At 59.1% G+C, this 21,865-nt stretch overlaps 11 protein-coding genes across 11 annotated transcripts in view; 6 read left to right on the top strand and 5 right to left on the bottom strand.

Annotated features, from left to right (window-relative positions):
* Positions 1-817, bottom strand: part of SPRG_21598 (hypothetical protein) — a gene marked incomplete at both ends in the record, with an annotated part of 1,945 nt that extends 1,128 nt beyond the window's left edge. The window contains one exon of the mRNA XM_012354690.1: positions 45-817. Within this exon, the coding sequence (XP_012210080.1) occupies positions 45-817 (773 nt within the window). The remainder of the gene's footprint in view (positions 1-44) is intronic.
* Positions 818-4,935: 4,118 nt separating this feature from the next.
* SPRG_15656 (hypothetical protein) lies at positions 4,936-6,484 on the bottom strand (the record flags this gene model as incomplete). Its single annotated transcript, XM_012354689.1, has 1 exon — positions 4,936-6,484. The coding sequence occupies one exon, from the start codon at positions 6,482-6,484 to the stop codon at positions 4,985-4,987; it is 1,500 nt and encodes a 499-aa protein (XP_012210079.1). The 3' UTR covers positions 4,936-4,984.
* Positions 6,485-7,554: 1,070 nt separating this feature from the next.
* On the bottom strand, positions 7,555-8,391 carry SPRG_15655 (hypothetical protein; the record flags this gene model as incomplete). The annotated part of the gene is made up of 1 exon (XM_012354688.1): positions 7,555-8,391. The coding sequence occupies one exon, from the start codon at positions 8,389-8,391 to the stop codon at positions 7,555-7,557; it is 837 nt and encodes a 278-aa protein (XP_012210078.1).
* A 22-nt stretch (positions 8,392-8,413) lies between these two features.
* Positions 8,414-9,901, top strand: SPRG_15654 (hypothetical protein; the record flags this gene model as incomplete). The annotated part of the gene is made up of 1 exon (XM_012354687.1): positions 8,414-9,901. One exon carries the CDS (start codon positions 8,414-8,416, stop codon positions 9,899-9,901), a length of 1,488 nt encoding a protein of 495 aa, XP_012210077.1.
* Positions 9,902-10,728: 827 nt separating this feature from the next.
* Positions 10,729-11,909, top strand: SPRG_15653 (hypothetical protein). The gene is made up of 2 exons (XM_012354686.1): positions 10,729-11,149; positions 11,202-11,909. The coding sequence occupies exons 1-2, from the start codon at positions 10,773-10,775 to the stop codon at positions 11,863-11,865; spliced, it is 1,041 nt and encodes a 346-aa protein (XP_012210076.1). The 5' UTR covers positions 10,729-10,772; the 3' UTR covers positions 11,866-11,909.
* Positions 11,910-12,886: 977 nt separating this feature from the next.
* On the top strand, positions 12,887-14,438 carry SPRG_15652 (hypothetical protein). The gene has a single exon (XM_012354685.1). The coding sequence runs from the start codon at positions 12,891-12,893 to the stop codon at positions 14,382-14,384; it is 1,494 nt and encodes a 497-aa protein (XP_012210075.1). The 5' UTR covers positions 12,887-12,890; the 3' UTR covers positions 14,385-14,438.
* A 269-nt stretch (positions 14,439-14,707) lies between these two features.
* SPRG_15651 (hypothetical protein) lies at positions 14,708-16,257 on the top strand (the record flags this gene model as incomplete). The annotated part of the gene is made up of 2 exons (XM_012354684.1): positions 14,708-15,660; positions 15,711-16,257. The coding sequence occupies 2 exons, from the start codon at positions 14,708-14,710 to the stop codon at positions 16,255-16,257; spliced, it is 1,500 nt and encodes a 499-aa protein (XP_012210074.1).
* Positions 16,258-16,267: 10 nt separating this feature from the next.
* On the bottom strand, positions 16,268-17,809 carry SPRG_15650 (hypothetical protein; the record flags this gene model as incomplete). Its single annotated transcript, XM_012354683.1, has 2 exons — positions 16,268-16,884; positions 16,929-17,809. The coding sequence occupies 2 exons, from the start codon at positions 17,807-17,809 to the stop codon at positions 16,323-16,325; spliced, it is 1,443 nt and encodes a 480-aa protein (XP_012210073.1). The 3' UTR covers positions 16,268-16,322.
* A 437-nt stretch (positions 17,810-18,246) lies between these two features.
* On the top strand, positions 18,247-19,279 carry SPRG_15649 (hypothetical protein; the record flags this gene model as incomplete). Its single annotated transcript, XM_012354682.1, has 1 exon — positions 18,247-19,279. Exon 1 carries the CDS (start codon positions 18,281-18,283, stop codon positions 19,277-19,279), a length of 999 nt encoding a protein of 332 aa, XP_012210072.1. The 5' UTR covers positions 18,247-18,280.
* A 629-nt stretch (positions 19,280-19,908) lies between these two features.
* On the top strand, positions 19,909-20,558 carry SPRG_15648 (peptide-methionine (S)-S-oxide reductase). The gene has a single exon (XM_012354681.1). The coding sequence runs from the start codon at positions 19,932-19,934 to the stop codon at positions 20,457-20,459; it is 528 nt and encodes a 175-aa protein (XP_012210071.1). The 5' UTR covers positions 19,909-19,931; the 3' UTR covers positions 20,460-20,558.
* Position 20,559: 1 nt separating this feature from the next.
* SPRG_15647 (hypothetical protein) lies at positions 20,560-21,865 on the bottom strand (the record flags this gene model as incomplete). The annotated part of the gene is made up of 2 exons (XM_012354680.1): positions 20,560-21,157; positions 21,183-21,865. The coding sequence occupies 2 exons, from the start codon at positions 21,863-21,865 to the stop codon at positions 20,560-20,562; spliced, it is 1,281 nt and encodes a 426-aa protein (XP_012210070.1).

The raw sequence follows: 21,865 nt of genomic DNA, 5'->3' as shown, positions 1-21,865 counted from the left end.
TCAAGCTGATGGCAAAGGTGCCGGGTGCGAAGTCGAGAATCCACGTAAAGCCCGCGGCCTTCTCGCCAAAGATCGGGAACTCGCCGAGGCCGTTGAAGCAAAACACAAAGATGCTCCAGACGTACGCAAACACGCCCGACTTGAGGAGCACGTTCCATTGGTACTCGACGGCCTCCTTGGACGTGTGGAGCGTCTTGATCATGACCGCGGTGGCCGTACCGCTCGGGAAGAGGAGGCGCATCTCGATGATAAACTTGCGGCGGAGCGGGAACGAGATGAAGAAGCCGAAGAGAGCGATGCTCGCGCACCACCCAAACGAGCGGAGCCACGTAAAGTCGATGACATCCGACGCGAGGTTGCCCGCGTACGTCGTGTTGCCCATGATGAGGAAGACGTTCTCCGTGAGGCCGAGGATGCCAGAGCCAAACCCGGCCTGGCTGGCCAAACTCATGCACGCGACCGCGCACGTCTGGATCACGACGTTTTCTTGGACGGTAAAGTGCTTGCCAAAGAACTGCGTCTTCATCAAGGCGCGGCAGAGCATGAAGCCACCGATGCCCGAAAGCACGTTGAGCGACGGTGTAACGCCGAGCTTGAGGCTGTAGTACATGGCGAGGACGCTCGTAAACGTGCCCATAATCGTGCCGACGACGAGCGACTTGATCGTCACCTGCGGGTGCTCGAGGCCCGACGTAATGACCTCGAACTCGGCTGCGTGCTTGGCTTCGTTGGCGACAGCATCGTCGGCGTTCTCGTCCCACTTGGGCGTCGCCGCGACCTTGTACTCGGACACGACGCTGTTCTGCGCGGACCGCATTGGATTTGGTGTGGCTGCGGGGCAGAGGGCAAAAGGAAGACTGATGCATTGCGCCTGGGTTTTGTGAGGAGGTGATGTACCCACCCACACGCTATAGTATCATTGTCGCAGCATGGATTCTGATAATGCAACATCTGTTCTCTGGAAGCATCACACGCCCGCTTATCGGATCCAGTCGATTTTCGGATCCGATTGCACAAGCACGTGAAAAATGTCGACAGTATTATCCACACACGGGTGAGTTAGACGGGTGGATCGTGGTGCCCACCAAGCAAGACGCGCGAAAGATCCTGCGACGGAGACCACGTGTGCGTACCCACCATCGTCTTCTACGGTCACGATATGGTCCGAGCTTGGGATGCCCACGTGTATTCGTCCGAGTACTACGGTACATCACGTCTCAGTCCTCCTCGCAGCTCTGGTTGGTGAGGTTGGCGCGGTCGACGCTACGTATCCAGCTGAAGAAACTCTACTGGCAAAGCAAACAAAGTTGTCTAGAGCTATCGGAGAACGGAGAGCTACAGGTGGAGGTTTGGAGGCTTGAGCGAGCGGTGACGGTGGAAACGAGCCGTATCGCGATCAACGAAGAAGATGGAGAGAGCCGGTGGAGGCTGTGGCTGCAGCCTCAACGTTTTCTGTGGCCACGTCCACGGTGCAGTCGTATGGTTTCACCATCAAATCTTGAAGCTTACAGCCACGTGATCAACACTCTTGAGCTCTGACGTTCTCAGATGGAGACTCGCCGGTCGAGCACGGCGAGAGGTGATCAGTGTATACAGTCCTCCACGACGGCTGCTACAAGGCATGGGCTACACTACACGTACGTTATCTATTTGGCAAAAGGTGCTCCTTTGGCATCGCGGTATCCATCCGTTGTGGCTGCAGCAGTACACTGCACCGTGCAATCCGAGATTCTAAGATACAGACTCACTTCAAGGATCTACGGCAAGTGTACCGTAGCACCCTCCAAAATGGTTTTCTACGGACCCAGACCAGCCATGACTTTGCTGTTTTGGGAACAGCAACGAACCGCGAGGACTTGCGGGGTACGCGCAGCGCGCTTGCAGAAATCTGAAACACGTTGAGACCGGACACATCGACCTTCGTGTTTACACCTGTGGCCCTCGTGGCGGAATCGCAGAGCTAGGACCGCGAACGTGATCGGGTGCAGAAAACGTTTCCGGTGCTCTTTTTGTATTTCACACGTGAAAAAGTCAATTGCATCTATTTCTCACATGTCGTGTGTGGAAGCGTATCCGGATACAGTGTTTCCACAGGCTAACCGAGCAGGCGCTCGCTGCCAGCGTTCATGTACGTCTCTGCGCATCTGACTATCAGCTCACAGCGCTTCGACGCCAGCCGATTACAGTGACCAGGTACTGCTACCACGGTCTGCAGCCTGCCGACGCCAGAATGGATAGCCCAAATGCTGCGATATTGCCATGCACTAGGCCAGGCTGATACTTGTAGTACTAGTACACACTGTAGTAGCGCAGATTTGGGCAGCGTCGCCGAGCATGTGCGCTTCAAGGTGACGTTGATGCACCAACAGCGATGGCACCAAGAGGACGTTGTGGTGGTCGTCGACTTGGCCACGACGTGCCTCGTGCTTTCCGCGGGTACCCAAAAGATGACGATGGTGGGCTTGTGTTAGCACGCAGCGCAGTACCATGATGGCAGCAAGGCGGTTTGGACACTCTGCGTCACAAGTGCTGCAGTGCGACGCAGTGTACACTCGACGCCCAAGACGGCGTCCAACATGCACCAAGCCGCGTTCCGCTACCTCTGGCCCGTGCTCCGCGCCTGCGTCTGGCGTGTGGTTCAACCGCTGGCGAGTCCGGAACGATCGCGTCTTCCGCGCCGACCTACCGCTGCCAAGTCCATGGACGATTGCCGTCAAGGCGGCGCACTTGCACCACAGCCTCGTACAAGAGCCCGAGCAGCCTGCTCTTCGTCGGCTTCTCCGGCTCATCGCCCAACACGAATGGCCGCGACGTCACCTCGTCCCACGAATCGCACTCCTGCCTCCGCCTGCCTAAATCAAGTTCCTCAACCGAGTACACACAACGAAGAAAGTCCGACAATTCTATTTAGCATAGTTGCATCTATTGCAATAGACGACCACTTCAACAACAACGACGCAGTGTACTGACGATACCCAAGTAACGTCACAAGAGTTGGCTGCAACGAGCGCGCGACGCATTCACCAAATAGTGCCGAGCGCTCGCGCTTCTTCTCGACGCAGTGGGCGTCACGCCAAAGACTGCGGTCAACGCTCTGCTATCGCATCTTTGTACACGCCATTACGAGGTCGGGATACGAAGGACTTTGAGCTTAATCGCGACCCTTGCTCGAGCCACTTTCTCCGATTGGCTAAAAACACCGCAATTACGAAAAATCACAGTATTTAGATACATTGCGAGCCAGGCCCAACCAGTGAAATAGTGTGCGATGCACCAAGATCCCATACTCACGTGCTCACGGACCCACAGACCCACCAGCATCGGCTCCTGCCTCTCGAAAGACGCACATTATCATGTGGAAGTCAAATCCGATGCCACACGCGGCGAACGCCAGCGAATTCACAAAGTTGTTTTTCAAGTGGCGATTTCAACATACAGCTACACACATTGCGCGCGCCTAGCTCGAGGGCTCCGATGACCTCGAGTCTACCCTCCACAGTTGGTCATGTATGTCGACTCGGTCTGTGACCAGCGTTGGTGGCACCATTGTCGCTCGAGCTTTCACAGCGCCGCGGAGTTGCCGAGGCTCGATTTCGGCAGATTAACGCATGCCAATTCGGGTGAAATTGCGCTTTTCTTCCGGAAGCCAAGGATGTAGACTCTCTTAATAGATGTTGGAGAGCATGCTGCATGGCGTAATGAAGGCTGACACACGCGATAAGACGCCGTTTGCAAAAGCGTACAGTATTTGGATGCATACACTATAAGAATTATCTGAGCATCCAAATAGTAAGGCAACGGCGACACCACGCCCTCGTCCATTTCTCTTGCTACAGAGTTCCGATGGTGCCGCCGCATAGCATTTCGGACGCCCCAAAGTCGTCTTTATCATCCAGCCAAGTATGGGCGATTTCATTTGAAACTTGATTTGGCCGATCTCGCGAGTCGGCGGCAGCGATTAGCGTCTAAATGTGACTATGATTGGTTCATATTGGTGAACGCCAAAATAACGAATCGGTCGCTTGATCGTGCTGGAGGTTGTAGCCGACAACACTGCGTAGCGCACCGGCCGTCCATGGGCTTAGGGACACGATGCTGCACAAGATCATGCTACCAAAGGCTTAAAATTCGAGTTTTTGATATCCTTGAGACTCTCAAGCTAGAACATCCTTCGACACAAGTGTCGTCGTCACGATACAACGTCAATATTGCGGGTTCATTTAGAACGTTCTCAATGAAAAGACGAACGTCCATCGCACTGGCAGCTAGCTCCTGCACGCAGACGTGTGCGACCTCGTGCGTCAACTCGTGTCGACCACTTTGAAATAGCATCCAAAGCAGCAGATGCCTGCGTATCCGGTATTTCCGGATACGATGCCATTCAAGCAAGTGATGGCAAGCAAAACGAGACGACGCCATCGTCCGTGCTCGTCTGACGCTGGCACTCGAGGCTCGAGGCGTCATCATACGCCGCTGAGCATCAATAATGTGGTAGCCACAGCGCGCTCACGCCCGGCTTGGATCCCGCGGCCTTTCAACCTGCTGCCAGCATCACGACCCTTCGCTTGATTGCCATGGTACTCGCGCTCGCGCTCCGCGTCGTCGAGCTTACCGGGTATGCGCTCCGAGGTGACGCGACTGTTTGCCACCGAACGTCGCGCCGTGTGCCGTCACCAAGTGTCATCGTCGACCAAGACCAAAGCATTCGCGCACTGCAGGCAGACGCAGCAGCAATCTTCGTCGTCGGCAATCGTCGACTATGCATGTGGGTAGCATGTTGGAGGTGCGCCGATTACAAGACGCCAGACAGCCGTGGCGCTCAAACTCGGCCACGCGAACAGAATAGGCCCACTATTGTGTTGCTGCCCTGCCTGCCAGGGCGTGGGCGAGGCAGTTTCTATCAACCAATACAGTAGTGGCCTAAACTTGAAACATATATATTTTTCAACCACGTATGGGCAAGTATCCACGCTACTTGAAACACTTACTTGCCGACGTAGCTGGCGACGGCAGCCTCGATTTGCTGGTGGGCCCAGACCATGTGGCCCGAGTCTGTCGGGCGCGGCGCGCTCATGTCGGCGCAGTGCGACGTGCCTTCGATATAGACGACCTTGGACTTTGAGTTGGCGAGGTGCGTCGAGTTGTCGGGGGCGAGGGCCGACCATGGGTCGAGCGTGCCGCTGGGAAAGATGACGTTCTCGACGTTGATGTCGAGGCCGTGGAAGGTCGCCATCTTGGCCGCGATGCGCGCGTCCGAATTTTCAATGCCGTACACGTCCTTGCAGAGCTGGTAGTAGACGTTCTTGGCGCTGAGGTACTTGAGCTCCGAGAAGGGCGACGTAGACGTGAGGCCCGTCTGGCCAAAGCCAAACTCGGCGCACGTCTGGTAGGTCCATTGGCGGTAAATGTTGACGGTATCCGTCTCGGTCTTCTTGAGCCAGATCACGTACTGGTTGATGTAGTCGCTCGCCGAGCAGTTGTCGTCCGGCGTATCCGGGTTCCACGAGAGCTGGTTGATCTTGGCGACCTTCTCGAGCGGCGTGAGGCCGTTCTTGGCCGTCAAGTCGGCGCACGCCTGCTTGAGCGCGTATTTTTCGTAGTCGTTGCCCTGCGCAAAGCCCTGGTACGTGCCCATGATGGACTGCTCGAAGAGCATCTTGTCCATCTCCGAGCCGAACGCCGTGCACGGCTTGAAGAGCTTCTTGAACGTCGCGGCGTCGGCCGCGTCCTTGGACTCGACGAGCGCGTGCACCTGCTTGAGGCCCTCGCGGAGCGTGTTGAGGCACTCGTCGCCGCCGTACTGCTTGAGGCCGCGAGCGACAATGTCGGCGTACTGGTGGAAGTCGGCGACGAGGTCGATCGGCGCCGAGCTCGCGACCGAGCCGACGAAGCGCTTGGGCAGCTGGAGCTTGGTCCAGGCTGCGAGCATACCAGGGTAGCTGCCGCCAAAGGCGACCCACGGCGACGCCGCCGAGATGTTGCGGTTGCCGACAAAGAAGTCCTGGAAGGTCGCAATGTCGCCGATCGCGTTGTCGGCCGAGAGATACTTGAGGTTCTCGTCGCTCATGTCCGACGTCGGCTGGGACTTGCCGTAGAAGCGGTGCTCGAGCGCCACGAGGAGCGCCTTGTGCGTCTGCGCCATCTTGACAACGTGCATGCCCTTGCTCGTAATGTACGCGGGCTCCGCGACGTTCTCACCGTGGATGTAGAGGAACACGGGCGACCCGGCGCCGCCATAGAACTCGTCGTTGACGTGGTACCGCTGCTTCCAGTACGCCGTCGTGTTGCCGCCGCAGTTGTCATGGCCGTGGTCAAGGATCTGCTTGTCAAAATAGAGGTCCGGGAGGCCAGCCTCGAGCTGGCCGTCGAGCTGGAGGCGCTCCAAGATCGTGTTCTTGTGCTGGAGGGTCGACGCGGCGTTGGCGGCGTCGGCAGCCACGAGGTAGGCGGCAAAGGCCGCAACAGCAGCGAACGAGCGGACCATGGCGATGGAAATTGGAAAATGAGCTATCGACGGCCATCGCAGCAAGTGTACTCAGAATCTGCCGCAGGAAAGACGGGCTCCGTCCAATCTGAGTTTGCACCAATCAGACCGTGTTCCAAATCGCCGTAACGTGCTTCCTAGAACACATGTTGTCGTCGCAATCTGATTTGCACGGTCCTAGGATTGAAAGTCGGGAAAGTAGCCTCAAAATACCGTACAATGAGTGGAATGCACCTGGAAATTCGACCCCTGACTCAGCGTAGGAGGTGAGGGCCGCGACGTCGACGCGTCCCAAAAGTTGAATGCTCTGGACAGGACCATGTCGCTGCATGGTAACGCAGGCGAAATCAGATCGACCCTACTCCACAGCAAGGGAATCACATTGACAATTCCTAGTCCACAGCAACCGAATCAGCAACTGCAATCACAACGTCAATTGCCGCATCGAATCCTTTGTGATCGCTGTCAGTAGGTAAATGCTGCCCATGTTTGGGTGCTGCGGCCAATTAGTCTTGGAAAACGCACTTGGGTACGAAATGTGATCTCGGTCCCGGTGCTGAGCAGGACAGGGCTCTGAGCACCTGGACAGGGCTTGCCGTTTTCGTTGCAGCCCATAGGTACTGTTATAGTAGCCTCGCACGTCTCCGAGTCTGATAGACAACGACGGCTCACATTGATTGCTTGACACCACGAAGCCACGAGCAACGCACGAGACATGGAAGCGCCGAGGAGCACGACGCATCACGGGTGATGCACCCAATTTATGGATAAAGTTTTCAACACCAATTGGCTGCACGCAGAGTGCGTTTCGCTGTGCTGAGGTTAGAGTATTTCTTTTCTATTTTCCAACAATTGTGCGGCGCCATAGCGTTGAAGACGTTCTGAAAGCAGGTCGACGGCGTGACACTCTACACGACGACGGGATCTCGTAAATGGAAAGCGTTTAGTTCACACCGTCATGCTCGATCGGATCATGCACATCACAAGGATAGAGTGGTATACACCAACAAACGAAATGATTATACTGAAACAATGGGCAGCAACAAGACTCTCCGTGCTCGCAACACGTTTTACTTGCTCACAAAGCTCGCGATGGCGGTGTCGATCTGCGCGTGGCCAGCGACGAGCGCTGGCGAGTCCGTGGCGCGGGGCGTGTACATATCACCGCAGTGCGAGACCCCCTCGATGACGACGGCCTTGGACGTCGGGTTGGCAAGGTGCGTCGAGTTGGCGACCGAGAGCGCCGACCACGGGTCGATGGTGCCACCAGGAAAAATGACGTTGCCGACGTCGATGGCGAGACCGTGAAAGTCAGCGCGCTTGGCGGCGATGCGGGCGTCCGCGTCCGTGATGCCAAAGACGTCCTTGCGCATTTGGTAGTAGACATGGTCGGCGGTCACATATTTGAGCTCGGAAAACGGTCCCGTACTCTTGGCAGCGGTCTGGCCAAAGCCAAACTCGTTGCAGGTCTGCCACGTCCACTGGCGGTTGATGTTTTCGGTATCGATCGCAGTGCCCGAGACACCAGTGACCCAGTCGGCCTCGTAGCTGGATCCGGTGTAATTGTTGGTCGCCGAGAAGCCGCGCGCGTTAATCTTGGCGACCTTCTCGAGCGGGCTCAAGCCGTCCTTGGCCGTCAAGTCGGCGCACGCGTTCTTGAGGACGTACGAGTCCCAGTCGTTGTCCCGGGAGAAGCCCTGGTACGCGCCCATAATGTTGGCCTCAATGTCCATGCGGTCGTGGTCCGACGTAAACGGCGTGCACGGGTTGAAGAGCTTCTTGAGCGTCGCGACGTCGTCCGGCTTGTCGCTGGCGACAAGCGTGTGCAGCTGCTTTAGGCCTTCCTGGAGCGTGCTCGTGCAGGCGTCGCCGCCGACCGTCTCGAGGCCACTCGCGACAACGTTCATGTACTCAAAGTAGTCGGCCTTGATGTCGATCGGCGCCGAGCTCGCAATCGAGCCGGCAAATCGCGTCGGGTACTTGTGCCCGCTCTTTGTCAAGGAGAACACGATCCTCAAGAACCTCCAGAAGTTTGAGCGCAATAACCACCTCGAGGACACGGCCGCGCCGCTTCCGGACCAGTGGTTTGAGAAACAGGTCCTTGACCACACCCACGACAAGTGCGGCGCGCCCACGTACTGGAAGCAGCGCTACCACGTCAACGACGCTTACTACAAGGGCGCCGGCTCGCCAGTCTTTTTGTACATTCATGGTGAGAACGTCGCGACGCCCGGCTACATCACCAGCACTGGCATGTACATCGTCGCGGCCGCCAAGAAGTACGGCGCGCTCCTTGTCGCGCTCGAACACCGCTTTTACGGCAAATCGCAGCCGACATCGGGCATGTCGACGGCCAACCTCGCCTTCCACACGTCCGACCAAGCGCTCGCGGATCTCGCGACCTTCCAGGACTACTTTGCAGCGAACCGCAGCATCCCGGCGTCGTCGCCGTGGGTCGCCTTTGGAGGCAGCTACCCCGGTATGCTCGCAGCTTGGGCCAAGTTCAAGTTCCCGACGCGCTTTGCCGGCTCGATTGCGAGCTCGGCGCCCATCGACATCAAGGCCGACTTTCACGAGTACATGAGCGTTGTCGCGCGCGGCCTCAACACGCTCGGCGGCGACGCCTGCACGAACACGCTCGCGGAAGGCCTCAAACAGTTCCACGCGCTTGTCGCCAGCGACCAGCCGGACGACGTCGCGACGCTGCAAAAGCTGTTTAACCCGTGCTCGCCGATGAAGACGGACCTTGATAAGATGGACATCGAGGCCAACATCATGGGCGCGTACCAGAACCTCGCGCAGTCCAACGATCATCTGCCGTACGGCCTCAAGGCGGCGTGCGCCGACCTCACGGCAGCCAACGGTCTCTCGGCGCTCGAGAAGGTCGCCAAGATCAACGCGCGCAGCTTCTCGGCGACCAACAACTGCACCGGCTCTAACTACCAGGCCGACTGGGTCGACGTGATCTCGGGCACGACGACCGACACGGTGGGCATCTACCGCCAGTGGACGTGGCAGACCTGCAACGAGTTTGGCTTTGGCCAGACCGCTGCCAAGAGTACGGGACCGTTTTCCGAGCTCAAATATGTGACCGCCGACCGTGTCTACTACCAAATGCGCAAGGACGTCTTTGGCATCACGGACGCGGACGCCCGCATCGCCGCCAAGCGCGCTGACTTTCACGGTCTCGACATCGACGTCGGCAACGTCATCTGGTCCGGCGGTACCATCGACCCGTGGTCGGCACTCGACTACCACAACCAGACGCAGCCCAAGAACCCGACGTCCAAGGTCGTCTTTATTGAAGACACGTCGCACTGCGGTGACATGAACGCGCCGTCCAAGGACGACTTGCCGTCGCTCGTCTGGGCCCACCAGCAAATCGATGCGGCAATCGCAGGTTTTATTAGCAAGTAAATGCAAACGTTTACATTATCACATACGAGAAGTGCGTCATAGGGCGTTGTTGTTGCAGGTACTAGTAGTCAACCACTACACACGAAGTCGTTCTTGGTGTGCTGTAGTTGAATACTGTACTAGTATAAGAATATGTTCTTAGTAAAATCATTTTTTATACAATACGTCATATCTTGGCGCGGACGAAGTGACCGGAAGCTGGCAAAGCGAAATACATTGTGCATCCTCTTTGCCCTCACGAGCGATTAGTACGCGGCGGATTGACTTCATCGCGGTGCATGGTGCTGGACTGATCGCAAGGCCGCGAACATTGCGGCAAGGAGTTTCTTGAACCGTTGAACCTTCACATCGGGTCCGACTACTAACCAGCCCATTGCTTCAAGCTCAAACCATGATATGCAGTCATATGCAGTGCTCTCGGGCTGCCACGTCAAGCACCACGCAGCGTCGAGAGTGGGCCGCATACAAGGAAGCGTCGCAGTCCATCCCAAAGGAGGCACAAATGCACCAATCAAAGGCGCGTAAAACGTCGCGACGATTTGAAACGACCAATCAAACCGCTGCGTTCACATCAGTGAGCTCTTGACGGGACATTTGGCCCGCTGCGAGTTACAAGTGGGCGACGACGCGCTGTGGTAGGCTGCTGCGTTGCTTGTCACGCGTCTGGGGAGCGGCTCTACGTCCCCGTTGGCCAAGGTACTACTTACGCTGGGTGCGGCGGATACGCAGCCGGAGAAGCGACGCGTTCTCGGATCACGCAATAGGCACAACAAGTGCTTATTAAATGTCGCCCCGCCCATCGCTGGACGACTCGCTTCAAATGGGCACGGCTGTGACGTTGGCGCCTCCGAGCCACTTATCAAAATCGACCATGGTCGACGCACCCGCCTCGCTCGAAAGCCAAGCCGAAGCGCTGCTGCCGCCGCCGGCGCCGACACCGTCGCGCGCCCGGTGGATCATCGGCGTCATCTGCGTCGTGATCGTGGCCATCATCTGGACCTTCTCGAGCGTGCTCATCCAGTACGTCTTTAAGGACCTCGACTTCAGCCGGCCCTTCTTCTTGACGTACTACGCCAACTCGCTCTTCGCAGTCAACCTCCCGCTCTACTACATTGGCAAGGCGCTCGGCTACGTCAAGCCCAGCGCGCACCAAGCTAACTTTCGCGAGACGCTCGTCATCAGCGCCATCATCGCGCCGCTTTGGTTCATCGCCAACTACACGTACACCATCAGTCTCAGCATGACGAGGTACCTGCTCCACACTCTTCCTATACGCCTGACCTTTACCATTGGCGAGTAGTGTCACGAGCAGCACCATCATTAGCTCGACCTCGGCCATGTTCACGTTCGCCCTCAGCATCTATTTCCTTGGCGAAAAGTTTACCTGGCCCAAGCTCGCCGGTGTCGCGCTCTGTATGATCGGCAACTCGTGCACGGTCTTCAACGACTCGACCGGCAGCGGCAGCGAAGGCGTCTGGGGCGACATCCTCGCGCTTGTGGGCGCCATCATGTACGGCGTCTACACGACGGCGATCCGCTTCAAGATCCCGGACGAGACGAAGGTGAGCATCTGCCTCTTCTTCGGGCTCCTTGGTGTCGTCAACGCGGTCGGTCTCCTCCCGTTTGTCCTTGCGTTCCACTACACGGACGTCGAGAGCTTGAGCGACCTCACGGGCAAGATCATCGGCCTCATCACGGTCAACAGTCTCTTCAACAACGTTCTTGCCGACTACCTCTGGGCGCTCTCGATGCTCTTCACGACGCCGACGGTGGCCACGATCGGTCTCTCGCTCACAGTGCCGCTCGCGATCGTCTCGGACTACGTCCGTCACTCGATCTCGCCGACTGCCGTCACGTGCATTGCGTCCGCCTTCGTCGTTGCTGGTTTCATCCTCATCAACGTCACGAGCAAAAAAGTCACGGACGAGACGCCTCTCCCAGCGGCCGAGAAGACCGAATCGTAGTCGCAGTGTAGTGGTTAATATGTTAATGAGGTGTTTTGCCTTGCTCGTCGATGGGCAGAGCCGTGGCGGTCGCAAGCGCGGGATGGATGACCACCGAGAGGAGATCTCGGGTCGAGATGTGGATGGTGGGCTCCAATACGATCCTCGAATGCAGGTTTTCAGCGCCCGTTTTCTGTGACGCCAATCTCAAGAGTAGCGCTTCAACGAGAGCGTGCTTGGGGCACTGCACTTCTGGGTCCATCGATATCAGAACGGCGTTCAATTGTAGTAGCAAGATGACGCGTAAAGTCGATTCCGCCGGTCGCCGATGCTGCCACCTCTGTTCGACGTCGTCCTTCTGGCGCGTAGCCGTACCACTGCACTCACACCCATTGGGGTCGCATTGGCACGTGAAATAGCATTTCGTACGGGCTTCCTGGATGGTTCTTGGCTTGAACTATGAAAGAAGCCCGCAACATTGGACTCGACGCAGAACGCGCCACGAGAGGCTTGATGCTTGACAGAGTCCGGGAGCTAAGTCCGGGTGCAGAGGGTGAATTTGGCGCCGGGTTGCAAAACTTTGCGCCCACATGGTCCACACACCTGACCCAATTTTTATTTCGACGAATTTCGAAAAAATCATGTTTCCGAGCGTGCGGTTGACGCGTTGTGTCGAAGTTAAAAATGAACTCCTAGTACCTACAAGATGTAGTACGTAGAGAACTAGTGGGCTCACGATCTCTGCTTTCGACTGCGGCAACGCTGTCAGTCCGGCGTATCCAGTTTGTACGCAGACCCATTTTGACCCAACTCGTGGCAGCCCAATCTGAGTTTACCCTTTCTCAGACGAGGCGCTGTGGTCCCTTCCAGGCCGTAATGGTTGTTCGTCGGGTCACTGCATCTGATCCGGCCATGATGAGGCTCGCGCCGATTGCTCCGCTGATGGCTCTCGTTCGTGCCGCACCCACCCCCTCCAACATGTGCCCAAGACCGATCTGATTACACGAGGTGGCGGCTCGCAAACCTCACTTTTGAATTTGCTCGCCATGGTTCGCATCGCTCTTGCCTCGTTGGCGGTCGTCGCCGCGTCGTTCTTCTCGGCCGATGCCAAGCCCTTCTTGTTCCACCACACGGACGTGATTGAGCAGTTCGAAGCGCAGGGCGGGTCGTCGCTCGAGGCCGCGCAGCTCATCAAGGAAGAGTGGTTCGAGCAGCAGCTCCTCGACCACGGCCACGGTAACTGCGGCGGCGATGCGACGCACTGGAAGCAGCGTTTCTTTGCCAACGACGAGTTCTACGGCGGCCCCGGTTCGCCTGTCTTTCTCTACATCAACGGTGAGAACGTCGCGCGCAACACGACGGTGACGAGCAAGGGCCTCTTCATGAACGTCCTCGCCAAGAAGCACAAGGCGCTCATCGTGTCGCTCGAGCACCGCTACTACGGCAAGTCGCAGCCGACCGCCGACCTCAGCACCAAGAACCTCCAGTACCTCACGGCCGACAACGCGCTCAACGACATTGCGACCTTCCAGGACCACTTTACCGCCAGCCGCAACCTCTCGGCGTCGACGCCATGGGTCGCTTTTGGCGGCAGCTACCCCGGTATGCTCGCGGCCTGGACCAAGTTTTGGTTCCCCAAGCGCTTCGTCGGCGCCGTCGCGAGCTCGGGCCCGATCGAGATCCACGCCGACTACCACGAGTACATGGAGGTCGTCGGCACGGGCCTCAAGTACTACGGTGGCGACGAGTGCGTCAACACGCTCGCGGAAGGCCTCAAGCAGTTCCACAAGATTGTGGCCAGCGACAAGCCGGACGACGTTGCGACGCTCAAGAAGCTCTTCAACCCGTGCACGCCGTTCACATCGGACTTCGACCGCATGGACATCGAGTCCAACGTCATGGGCGCGTACCAGAACTTTGCCCAGTCCAACGACTACGCGGCGTACGGCCTCAAGCACGCGTGCGCCGACTTGACGGCCAAGGACGGCTTGAGCCCGCTCGAGAAGGTCGCCAAGATCAACGCGCGCAACTTCACGCCCACGAACAACTGCACGAGCTCGTCGTACCAGGCCGACTGGATCGACTTCCTCTCCGACCCGGCCATGGATACGGTCAACATTTACCGCCAGTGGATCTTCCAGACGTGCAACGAGTTTGGCTTTGGCCAGACGGCCAAGAAGTCCAAGGGGCCCTTCTCGGCGCTCGAGTATGTCGACGTTGACCGCGTCTACTACCACATGTGCAAGGAAGTGTATGGCATCACCGACCCGGACGCGCGCATCGCGGCCAAGAAGGCGACCTTCCACGGCCTCGACATTGACGTCGAAAACGTCATCTTCCCCAGCGGCACCATCGACCCGTGGTCGGCCCTCGCGCCCACCAACTCGACGCAGCTCAAGAACCCCAAGTCCAAGGTCGTCTATATCGAGGGCACGTCGCACTGCGCCGACATGAGCTCGCCGCGCGCGACGGACTCGGGCCACATGGTCTGGGCCCACCAGCAAGTCGAGGCCGCTGTCGCCAGCTACCTCCAAAAGTAGAGTCGCCGACTGCAATATCTTTGTAATAACAGTGGTGTCGTTTGGATATTTGACATACTGTCTGTCGTCTCCTCGGTTGGAAGGCTCGGTTGGAAGGTTGGCGCCGCGAATATCTTTGTAATAACAGTGTTGTCGTTTGGATATTTGACATACTGTCTGTCGATCTACGTCTGCATTCAAGCTTCCTCCTCGGTTGGAAGGCTCGGTTGGAAGGTTGGCGCCGCCAGCGTCATCGTTGCACCATTTGTTGTTGGATTGGTTAAAATGGAATGAAAATCACACACGCAAGCCAATCAGCGCAAGCCTGGCTTTTGCCAGTGTCGATGGTGTGTCCCAGCTGCGCGACGTGGCAGGTCTTCGTCGTTGTCGTCGCCGTCGGCCTCGTCGGCCTCGTGTGCAACTACTTGGCCGTCTCCCAGAGCCTCGAGCCCAGCGCGCCGCCAAGTACGCTACCGCCACGCTACACAGTGCCGGCGGCGGCGGCGGCGCCTCGCCCGCCCCGCGTCCGCAACGCGAGCATCGCCTTTGACACGGTCTTCAACGTCGCGACAGCGTATACGCCCAAGTTCCCGTGGGCCGACCGCGGCATCGTGCTCTGCCTCCACGACCACGTCGTGCCCATGGGCGCGTCGCTGCTCCAGGAGCTCCGCGCGCTCGGCAACTATGACCCGGTGCAGGTCTACCATTGCCTTCCCAACGAGCTCGCGACCGTCTCGCGCGACCTCTTGGCCTCCGACCCGCTCGTCGAGATCATCGACGTGTGCTCGCTGCTTCTGACAACGCCGCTCTTCCCGTCCTCGGCGTCCATCCGCGAGTTCCAGGGCTTTTGGCTCAAGCCACTCGCGCTGCTCTTCTCGTCGTTCGACCAAGTGATGCTACTGGACGCCGACGACATTTTTCTTGAAAATCCATCGACGCTGTGGGCATCACCGAGCTACACCGAGACGGGCACGCTCTTCTTCTACGACCGCGTCGTCAACGCGAGCATGTTTCTCAACACCGCCGTGACCATGTACGCAGCAGACGGCACCGAGACCAACGTGACGTACATCAAGCAGCTCTTGGCGCAGGTGTTTCCGCTCAAAGTGCTCGGCTTTCCGTCCCCGCACGTGCCGTCCCCGCAGCTACAAGCGTCGATGGTGTGGCGCGGCCACACGGCGCACGAGCAAGACTCGTCCGTTGTGCTCATCGACAAGGTTCGCGCTGGCCCCAACGTTCTCCGCGCGCTCTTTGTTCTTATTGCAACCACCCGCTTCATGAACCCTGTCTTTTCCTGGTGCGTGGAGTCCGAGAGGTTGCTTTAACCTCCACTACCTCTGCGTCTAGGGGCGACAAGGAGGCGTTCTGGCTCGCCTACGAGCTGGTGGGACAGCCGTATGCCTTCTCGCCGTGGGCGTGCAGCGTCGTCAACCGCGCCGACGACTTGATGCTGCACAATAAAACTCTGTGCGGCAGCCTCGCGCACTACGCCCCTAATGCCTCGAACGCGTCGCTGCTCTACATCAACGGCCGGGAAATCATCGATCCGTACGAGAGCCGCCTCGACCACCGCGTGCTGTGGGGCGACTGCTACCACCGACTAATCGAAGCTCTGCCGACGCACGTGGCCCCGCGCTCTCGCCGCCACCCCGCGCAGGGGGAGCGCGGCGACTTGGACCAAACCTGCCTCATCGGTGACGGCGCCGTAATGTTTGCTACCAACGCGACGCAGCACCGCCTCGCCCAGCGCGTCCAATGGTCGATCGAGGTGGCGCGCACGATCCAATCAGCGTTTGCGGACGAAGATTTCCCCTTTGGAATCTTTCTTCTTGCCGCCGGCTTTGTGATCGGGTCCCCGATTGCCTGCGTTGTGCTTTCTATGCACGACGCCTGAGGTATACGAGCCACATTCTAGATCCATGATTGTGTCGATATTGTCGTAAGAGATGGAGAATAGTGTCATCGATCGGAAGACGTGACGTAAAACACACACAGCAACACGAGCAGCACGCCAAAAAAGACGCCGACGACAACACTACTCTGGAACTTGACGCTTTTTTGCAGCGTGGGGCCGCTACGAAAGGCCACGTCCAAGGCTTGGGCGGCCTCGATCGTCCACACAATTCGCTGACGGAGCTGCGCGGCGTGATGCAGCGGCTCGGCACCCATCGCGACGAGGCACGACTCGTCCAAGGACCCGCGGGCGGCGGCGACCGGGCCTCGTCGGTGCCGAGGTGCAACGTGGCGGGGCATCGCCGTCAAGAGCGTCGTCAAGCGGTCCGGCCAGGACGGGCGGCCATACCCCCTCGAGTCGAAGGGCTGGATGATGTCTTGGCCGTTGATATAGAGCAGCGTCGCGTTCGATGTCTCGAGGGGCGCGTACTGGGCGAGGCTGCCACAGAGCGAGTTGGGGTCCACGAGCCGATCAAAGGGCCGGCTCACGACGCTGCACGCCCACGGCGAGAACCGATAGTCCTTCCCACCCAGCTCAAACGCAAGCCAGAACGACTCTTTGTCTCCCCTACAATTGATGTCAATCGAGTCCATAACCTGGTGTAAACATACCACGAAAACGGAGGGTCGAGAAAGCGAGAGTCCCGAATGAGGTGATGCAAGATCTTGAGCACGGTAGGCCCCGCGCGGACCTTGTTGATGAGCACGACAGAGGAGTCTTGCTCGTGCGCCGTGTGGCCACGCCACAGCATCGATGCGCGAAGGTGCGCCGACGGCGTGTGCACGGGCGGGCGGCCAAAGCGCGCTAGCGGAAACGTCTTGATGAACTCCGTGATGTAGCGGCCGGGGACGACAGCTCCATTTTCGAGCGTCACGTTGACAACGCTGTTGGAGAACGCCGTCGTGTTGATGACGCGGTCGTAGAAGAAGAGCGTGCCCGTCTCGGTGTAGCTCGGTGACGCCCACAGCGTCGATGGATTCTCAAAAAAAATGTCGTCGGCGTCGAGCAACATCACCTGGTCGAACGACGAGAAGAGCAGCGCAAGCGGCTTGAGCCAGAAGCTCTGGAACGCCCGTGCCGCCTCAACGTCCTGGAAGTGCCCCGCTTCGACCAAGAGGGAGCACAGGTCAATGATCTCCACGAGCGGGTCCTCGGCCAAGAGCGTCCATACGGGCGGCGCCAGCTCAGCCGGGAGGCAAAAGTACACTTGAATCGGGTCCGTGTTGCCGAGCGACCGCAGCTCCCGGATCAGTGACACGCCCATGGCGGCGATCTCCGTGTGCAAGCAGAGCGCAATGCCTCGGCGGGCGGCGGGGAACGCGGGCGCGTACGACGTCGAGAGGTTGAAGAGCGCGTTAAAGGCAACCGAGTGCGCAGCCACATGGCGCGCGTCTGGCAAGGCCAAGCGCTGCGAGACGAGCCAGTAGTTGGCGACGAGACCGAGCAGCGCGAGGGCCACGACGCCCGCGCCGACGCGCCGCAGTCGACTCATATGCGGGAAAGTGCACTTGGCGCTGATTGGCTATTCGTTGGCCAATCCTGTCACAGTCGAGGGATCCATCAACCCACGTTTCTCGCTCGCATGGAGCGTCTGTCCGTCCGAGCCGACAGCGACGAGCGATCAAGCAGACGACAGTGCTCTTGTGCACCATATGCGACGCGCAATGTAGCGGCGGCACCGTAGAGCTGGGCACCTCTGTGCTCTACATTTTGCGCCGTGACTTCATGCGCTTGGTGGAAATTTGGTGAAAATTTCGGCCAGCTGGGCGAGTGTCCACGCAGTGCATTCGTGATCGGTGGTGCGGGCGGCGCAGAGTGTGTGGTCCGCACGGCGCCATGTTGATGGGATCCACGCAGGCGCTCGCAGCGTCCGCGCCGTTACTGCGCCCGCGTATCTTGCCATTTTCAAAATTCGACATTGCCCTTCAACAAGTCGCGATCTGATCCTGCACGTCATTTGGTCATGGCCGACGTGCTGCTCGTGCCCGACTTGCTGCGATGCATCGTGCAGTTCCAGCCAGGTCTCCCGCCGGAGACGCTGTCGCTGGTCCGCCACCTCCGGCGCATCCACCTCTCCAACTACCAGCTCACGACCTTCCTGCGCGACGACATGGCGCCCTTCCACGACGCCTTTCCGCCGTGGCTGGTCGTCCATGGCTTCCGCGGCGTCGAGGTGCTCCTCGAGCGCAAGCAAGCGTACCGCGCCCACCTCCTCTACTACGCCCTTATCCATGGGCACGTCGCGCTGCTGCATTTCCTCTCGACTCGCACGCGCATCTCGGCCAAGGCGTGGGCCCTCGCCTCCATCTACGGCCACCAAAACATTGCTGCGTACCTCTGGGCGCACTACGCGGCCTTCTACGACGAGAGCGTCTCGGACACGGCGGCGCTGCACGGCCACGCCGACATGATTGAGCTCCTACACAAGGCCGGCGCGCCGATGCCCGCGTCGATCCGCTTGACGGCGTGCGCCCGCGGACGTCTTGGTGTGCTGCAGTACGCGCATAGCCAGCGGCTTGGCGAGTGGCATCCCGGCGGCGTCAACGCTGCGGCGCGGGGTGGCGATCTCGACGTTCTCGAGTTTCTACACGAGCACAACTACGAGGGGTTTGGCCCCGACACGATGAACGCAGCCGCGCTCTACGGCCACCTGCACGTCGTGCGCTTCTTGCACGAACACCGCAGCGAAGGGTGCTCGCCGGAAGCCCTTGTGTGGGCCGCCAAGTACGGCCGCCTCCCGCTCGTCACGTTTCTCGACGAAATGCGCGCCGAGCGCGACTTGCCCCGGGCGCTCCGGGCAGCCATCAAGCACGGCCACGTCAATGTTGTGCGCTACCTCGTCCGGCGGCATCTGCGCGAAATCGACGTCAAGGCGGCCAAGGCGGCGGCGTTGCGCTACAACCAAACGGCCGTCCTGAGCGTGCTCAAGACGGCGACGCCGGGTCTCTGTGTCATTCAGTAGTGTGTAAATATAGTGTTTCGTAGTTCAATAACTGTACAACTCGGCGCCTTTCCACCCGACAAACATCAACGAGCTGGAACCGTGGGCGTGTCAGGATCCGAGACCGCCTCATGTGCCTCCGAGCGTTTCATTCATGCGGTACCGGTACCGCGGGAGCATTATCCGGATAACGCCGGCGGAATCATTCATCGCGGACTGTGCTAGTAGTATGTATTAAAGTCGACGACTTGCCGCGGCGCGGTGCGATGATTAACGCGTCTACAATTGTAGCACCTGTAGCCGCGCCATACTTCATCGTTCGTGCACGCTCCTGGTACCCCAGTGTTTCAGTTGGCGAAGCACTTTGATCTCAGCCGATGACTGCTGGCATCTCGGGAACGCCCCAGTCCCTCCTATAATATCCATATCTCGGTGCAGATGAGGCCTAGCAGAAGCCCTTCTACGTCGTTCTTGGCGCTTACAGACTTGAATATTTTCTTTCCAGAAAGGTCGACAAATACGCACCGAGGACGTCCTCGGAAGTCGTCCTCTCCCATGGAACAAAAATGGCGAAGTATGGACATACAAACAACAAGTGTGGCGATCCAACCAATCACAGGGCGTGCGTCTCTCCAACTCTCAGTTTTCAATTTCCCCAAAACCTCTCACGACCATGACCAAGACCATTGAAGTTGCGCTCGAGCCCCACGAGCAGCTCGCGACGTTCGCGGCCGGCTGCTTCTGGAGCGTCCAGCTCCACTTCCAGCGCCTCGACGGCGTCATCGACTCGCACGTCGGCTACATCAACGGCAAGACCGTCAACCCGACGTACCGCGAGGTGTGCTCGGGCGAGTCGGGCCACGCCGAGGCCGTCCAGCTCAAGTTTGACGAAAACAAGATCTCGTACAAGGAACTCGTCGAGAAGTTCTTCGCGATCCACAACCCGACCACGCTCAACCGCCAGAAGAACGACGTTGGCACGCAATACCGCTCCGGGATCTACTACCACAGTGACGAGCAGCGCGAGATCGCCGAGGCCATCAAACGCGATGAAGCTGACAACTTTCCATCCGAGATTGTGACCGAGATCGAGCCCGCAGGTCCGTTCTACCACGCGGAAGAGTACCACCAGCGCTACCTCGAGAAAGGCGGGCAGTGCGCCCGCGTCGGCTCCACGGACCGCATCCGCTGCTACGGCTAGCACTTCCTACCCCGTCTATATATAAGCTACATAATTATGCTCTGACAATATATCCATCGGACCCAAAACGTAAACAAGTAATTAAATACACCACCGCAAGCTACTGCACAGCGCATGAGGACCGTGCAGGCCCCACCGACTTGATGTACGACGTGAGGCTCGTGCGACCGCTGGATATCGCAAGCTGCCGCCCGACCTTCAAGTCGACAACGGCAAAGTCGTTCTCGACCATGTACCGCACAACGCCGAGATGGCCGTTGGCGACGGCGCCAGTCCACGCCGCCTTGGTGCAGCCCTCGCGCCGGTGCGTGTGCAGGTACCGGAAGATCTCGAGGCAGCCGAACCGACCGGCGTTGTCCATGGCCGCCGTCGAGAAGACGCCCAGCTTGTGCTCGTTGGCGTACGCGACGATGTCGAGTCGGTCTTGGCGAATCGCGGTCAAGAGCACGTGCGCTGTCCAGAGCGGAAACCCGTTATTCCGTCGAAAGTCCACGGCCTCGGCGTCGGTCGCCGCCTCCACCCGCGGCGAACCATACCGCGTCGGCGGGCTGTGCACCGATCGTTGGTGCGCAGAGCTCTTGGGCTTGGCAAAGTCGGCCACCAGCCGCACGACGCTCGGGCCGGTGACGGTTGACGGTAGCGAACGACGTCCCAGTGCTGTTTTTCGTGGCACCGGCGAGGGCATTGGGCGTGCATCCCTCCCTTCGATGCGTGTGCAGGAACCGGACGATCTCAAGGCGCCCCGCAGCTGCTGCCTCGTCCATCGTCTCGGCGGTAAAGCCACCGCAGCCTTGCTCGTGGAGGTACTTCAGGACATCGAGATGCCCTTGCTTGGCCACGAGGCTCGGGTTCACGGGGCGCCAGGCGTCGAGGTGGCGAAGGAGCTTGACCAGCGCAAGGTGGCCTCCGTTGCACGCGACACTGGACGCGAACGGCGGGATCGTGCCGCCTTGGCCGTGCAAATACTCGACCACCGGCGCCTGGCCCGTGCGCAGGGCGTGCGCCATGGCCAACGGCACGTACGTTGGCTGCTTGCGCTCGATAAAGTAGGCCAAGACGCCGACGTTGCCGAGGCGCGCGGCGAGGATCCAGTCGTCGCCGTTAATGTCGAGGTCGCAAAGGTTATCCAGAAGCCGCACGTTCGAGTACGCGATCGCATACTGCGTGAGCCGGAAGCGCGTGCTCGGATCGCTCTGCAGGAGCGGCGTCAGGTCCGTCGCGCGCGTGTGCTGGGCGAGCCACGGCTCAAAGAACGCGTGGAAGGGCGCTAGCGCGGTCTTGACGTTGCGGGTGTCGCCGTCGCCCTTGACGAGCGCGCGCAGAAGCTTGACGTCGAGCGGGACGCCTTGCTGGAAGTCTGCAATCGCGCGCACGAGCTCGGGCAAGCGGAGGACGCGCAGGGCCAT

Source organism: Saprolegnia parasitica (genome assembly GCF_000151545.1).
Source record: "Saprolegnia parasitica CBS 223.65 unplaced genomic scaffold supercont2.176, whole genome shotgun sequence".
In the NCBI taxonomy this organism is placed as follows: domain Eukaryota; phylum Oomycota; class Saprolegniomycetes; order Saprolegniales; family Saprolegniaceae; genus Saprolegnia; species Saprolegnia parasitica.
The sequence above is the reverse complement of the archived record's forward strand: the minus strand, read 5'-3'. Positions and strand labels throughout refer to the sequence as shown.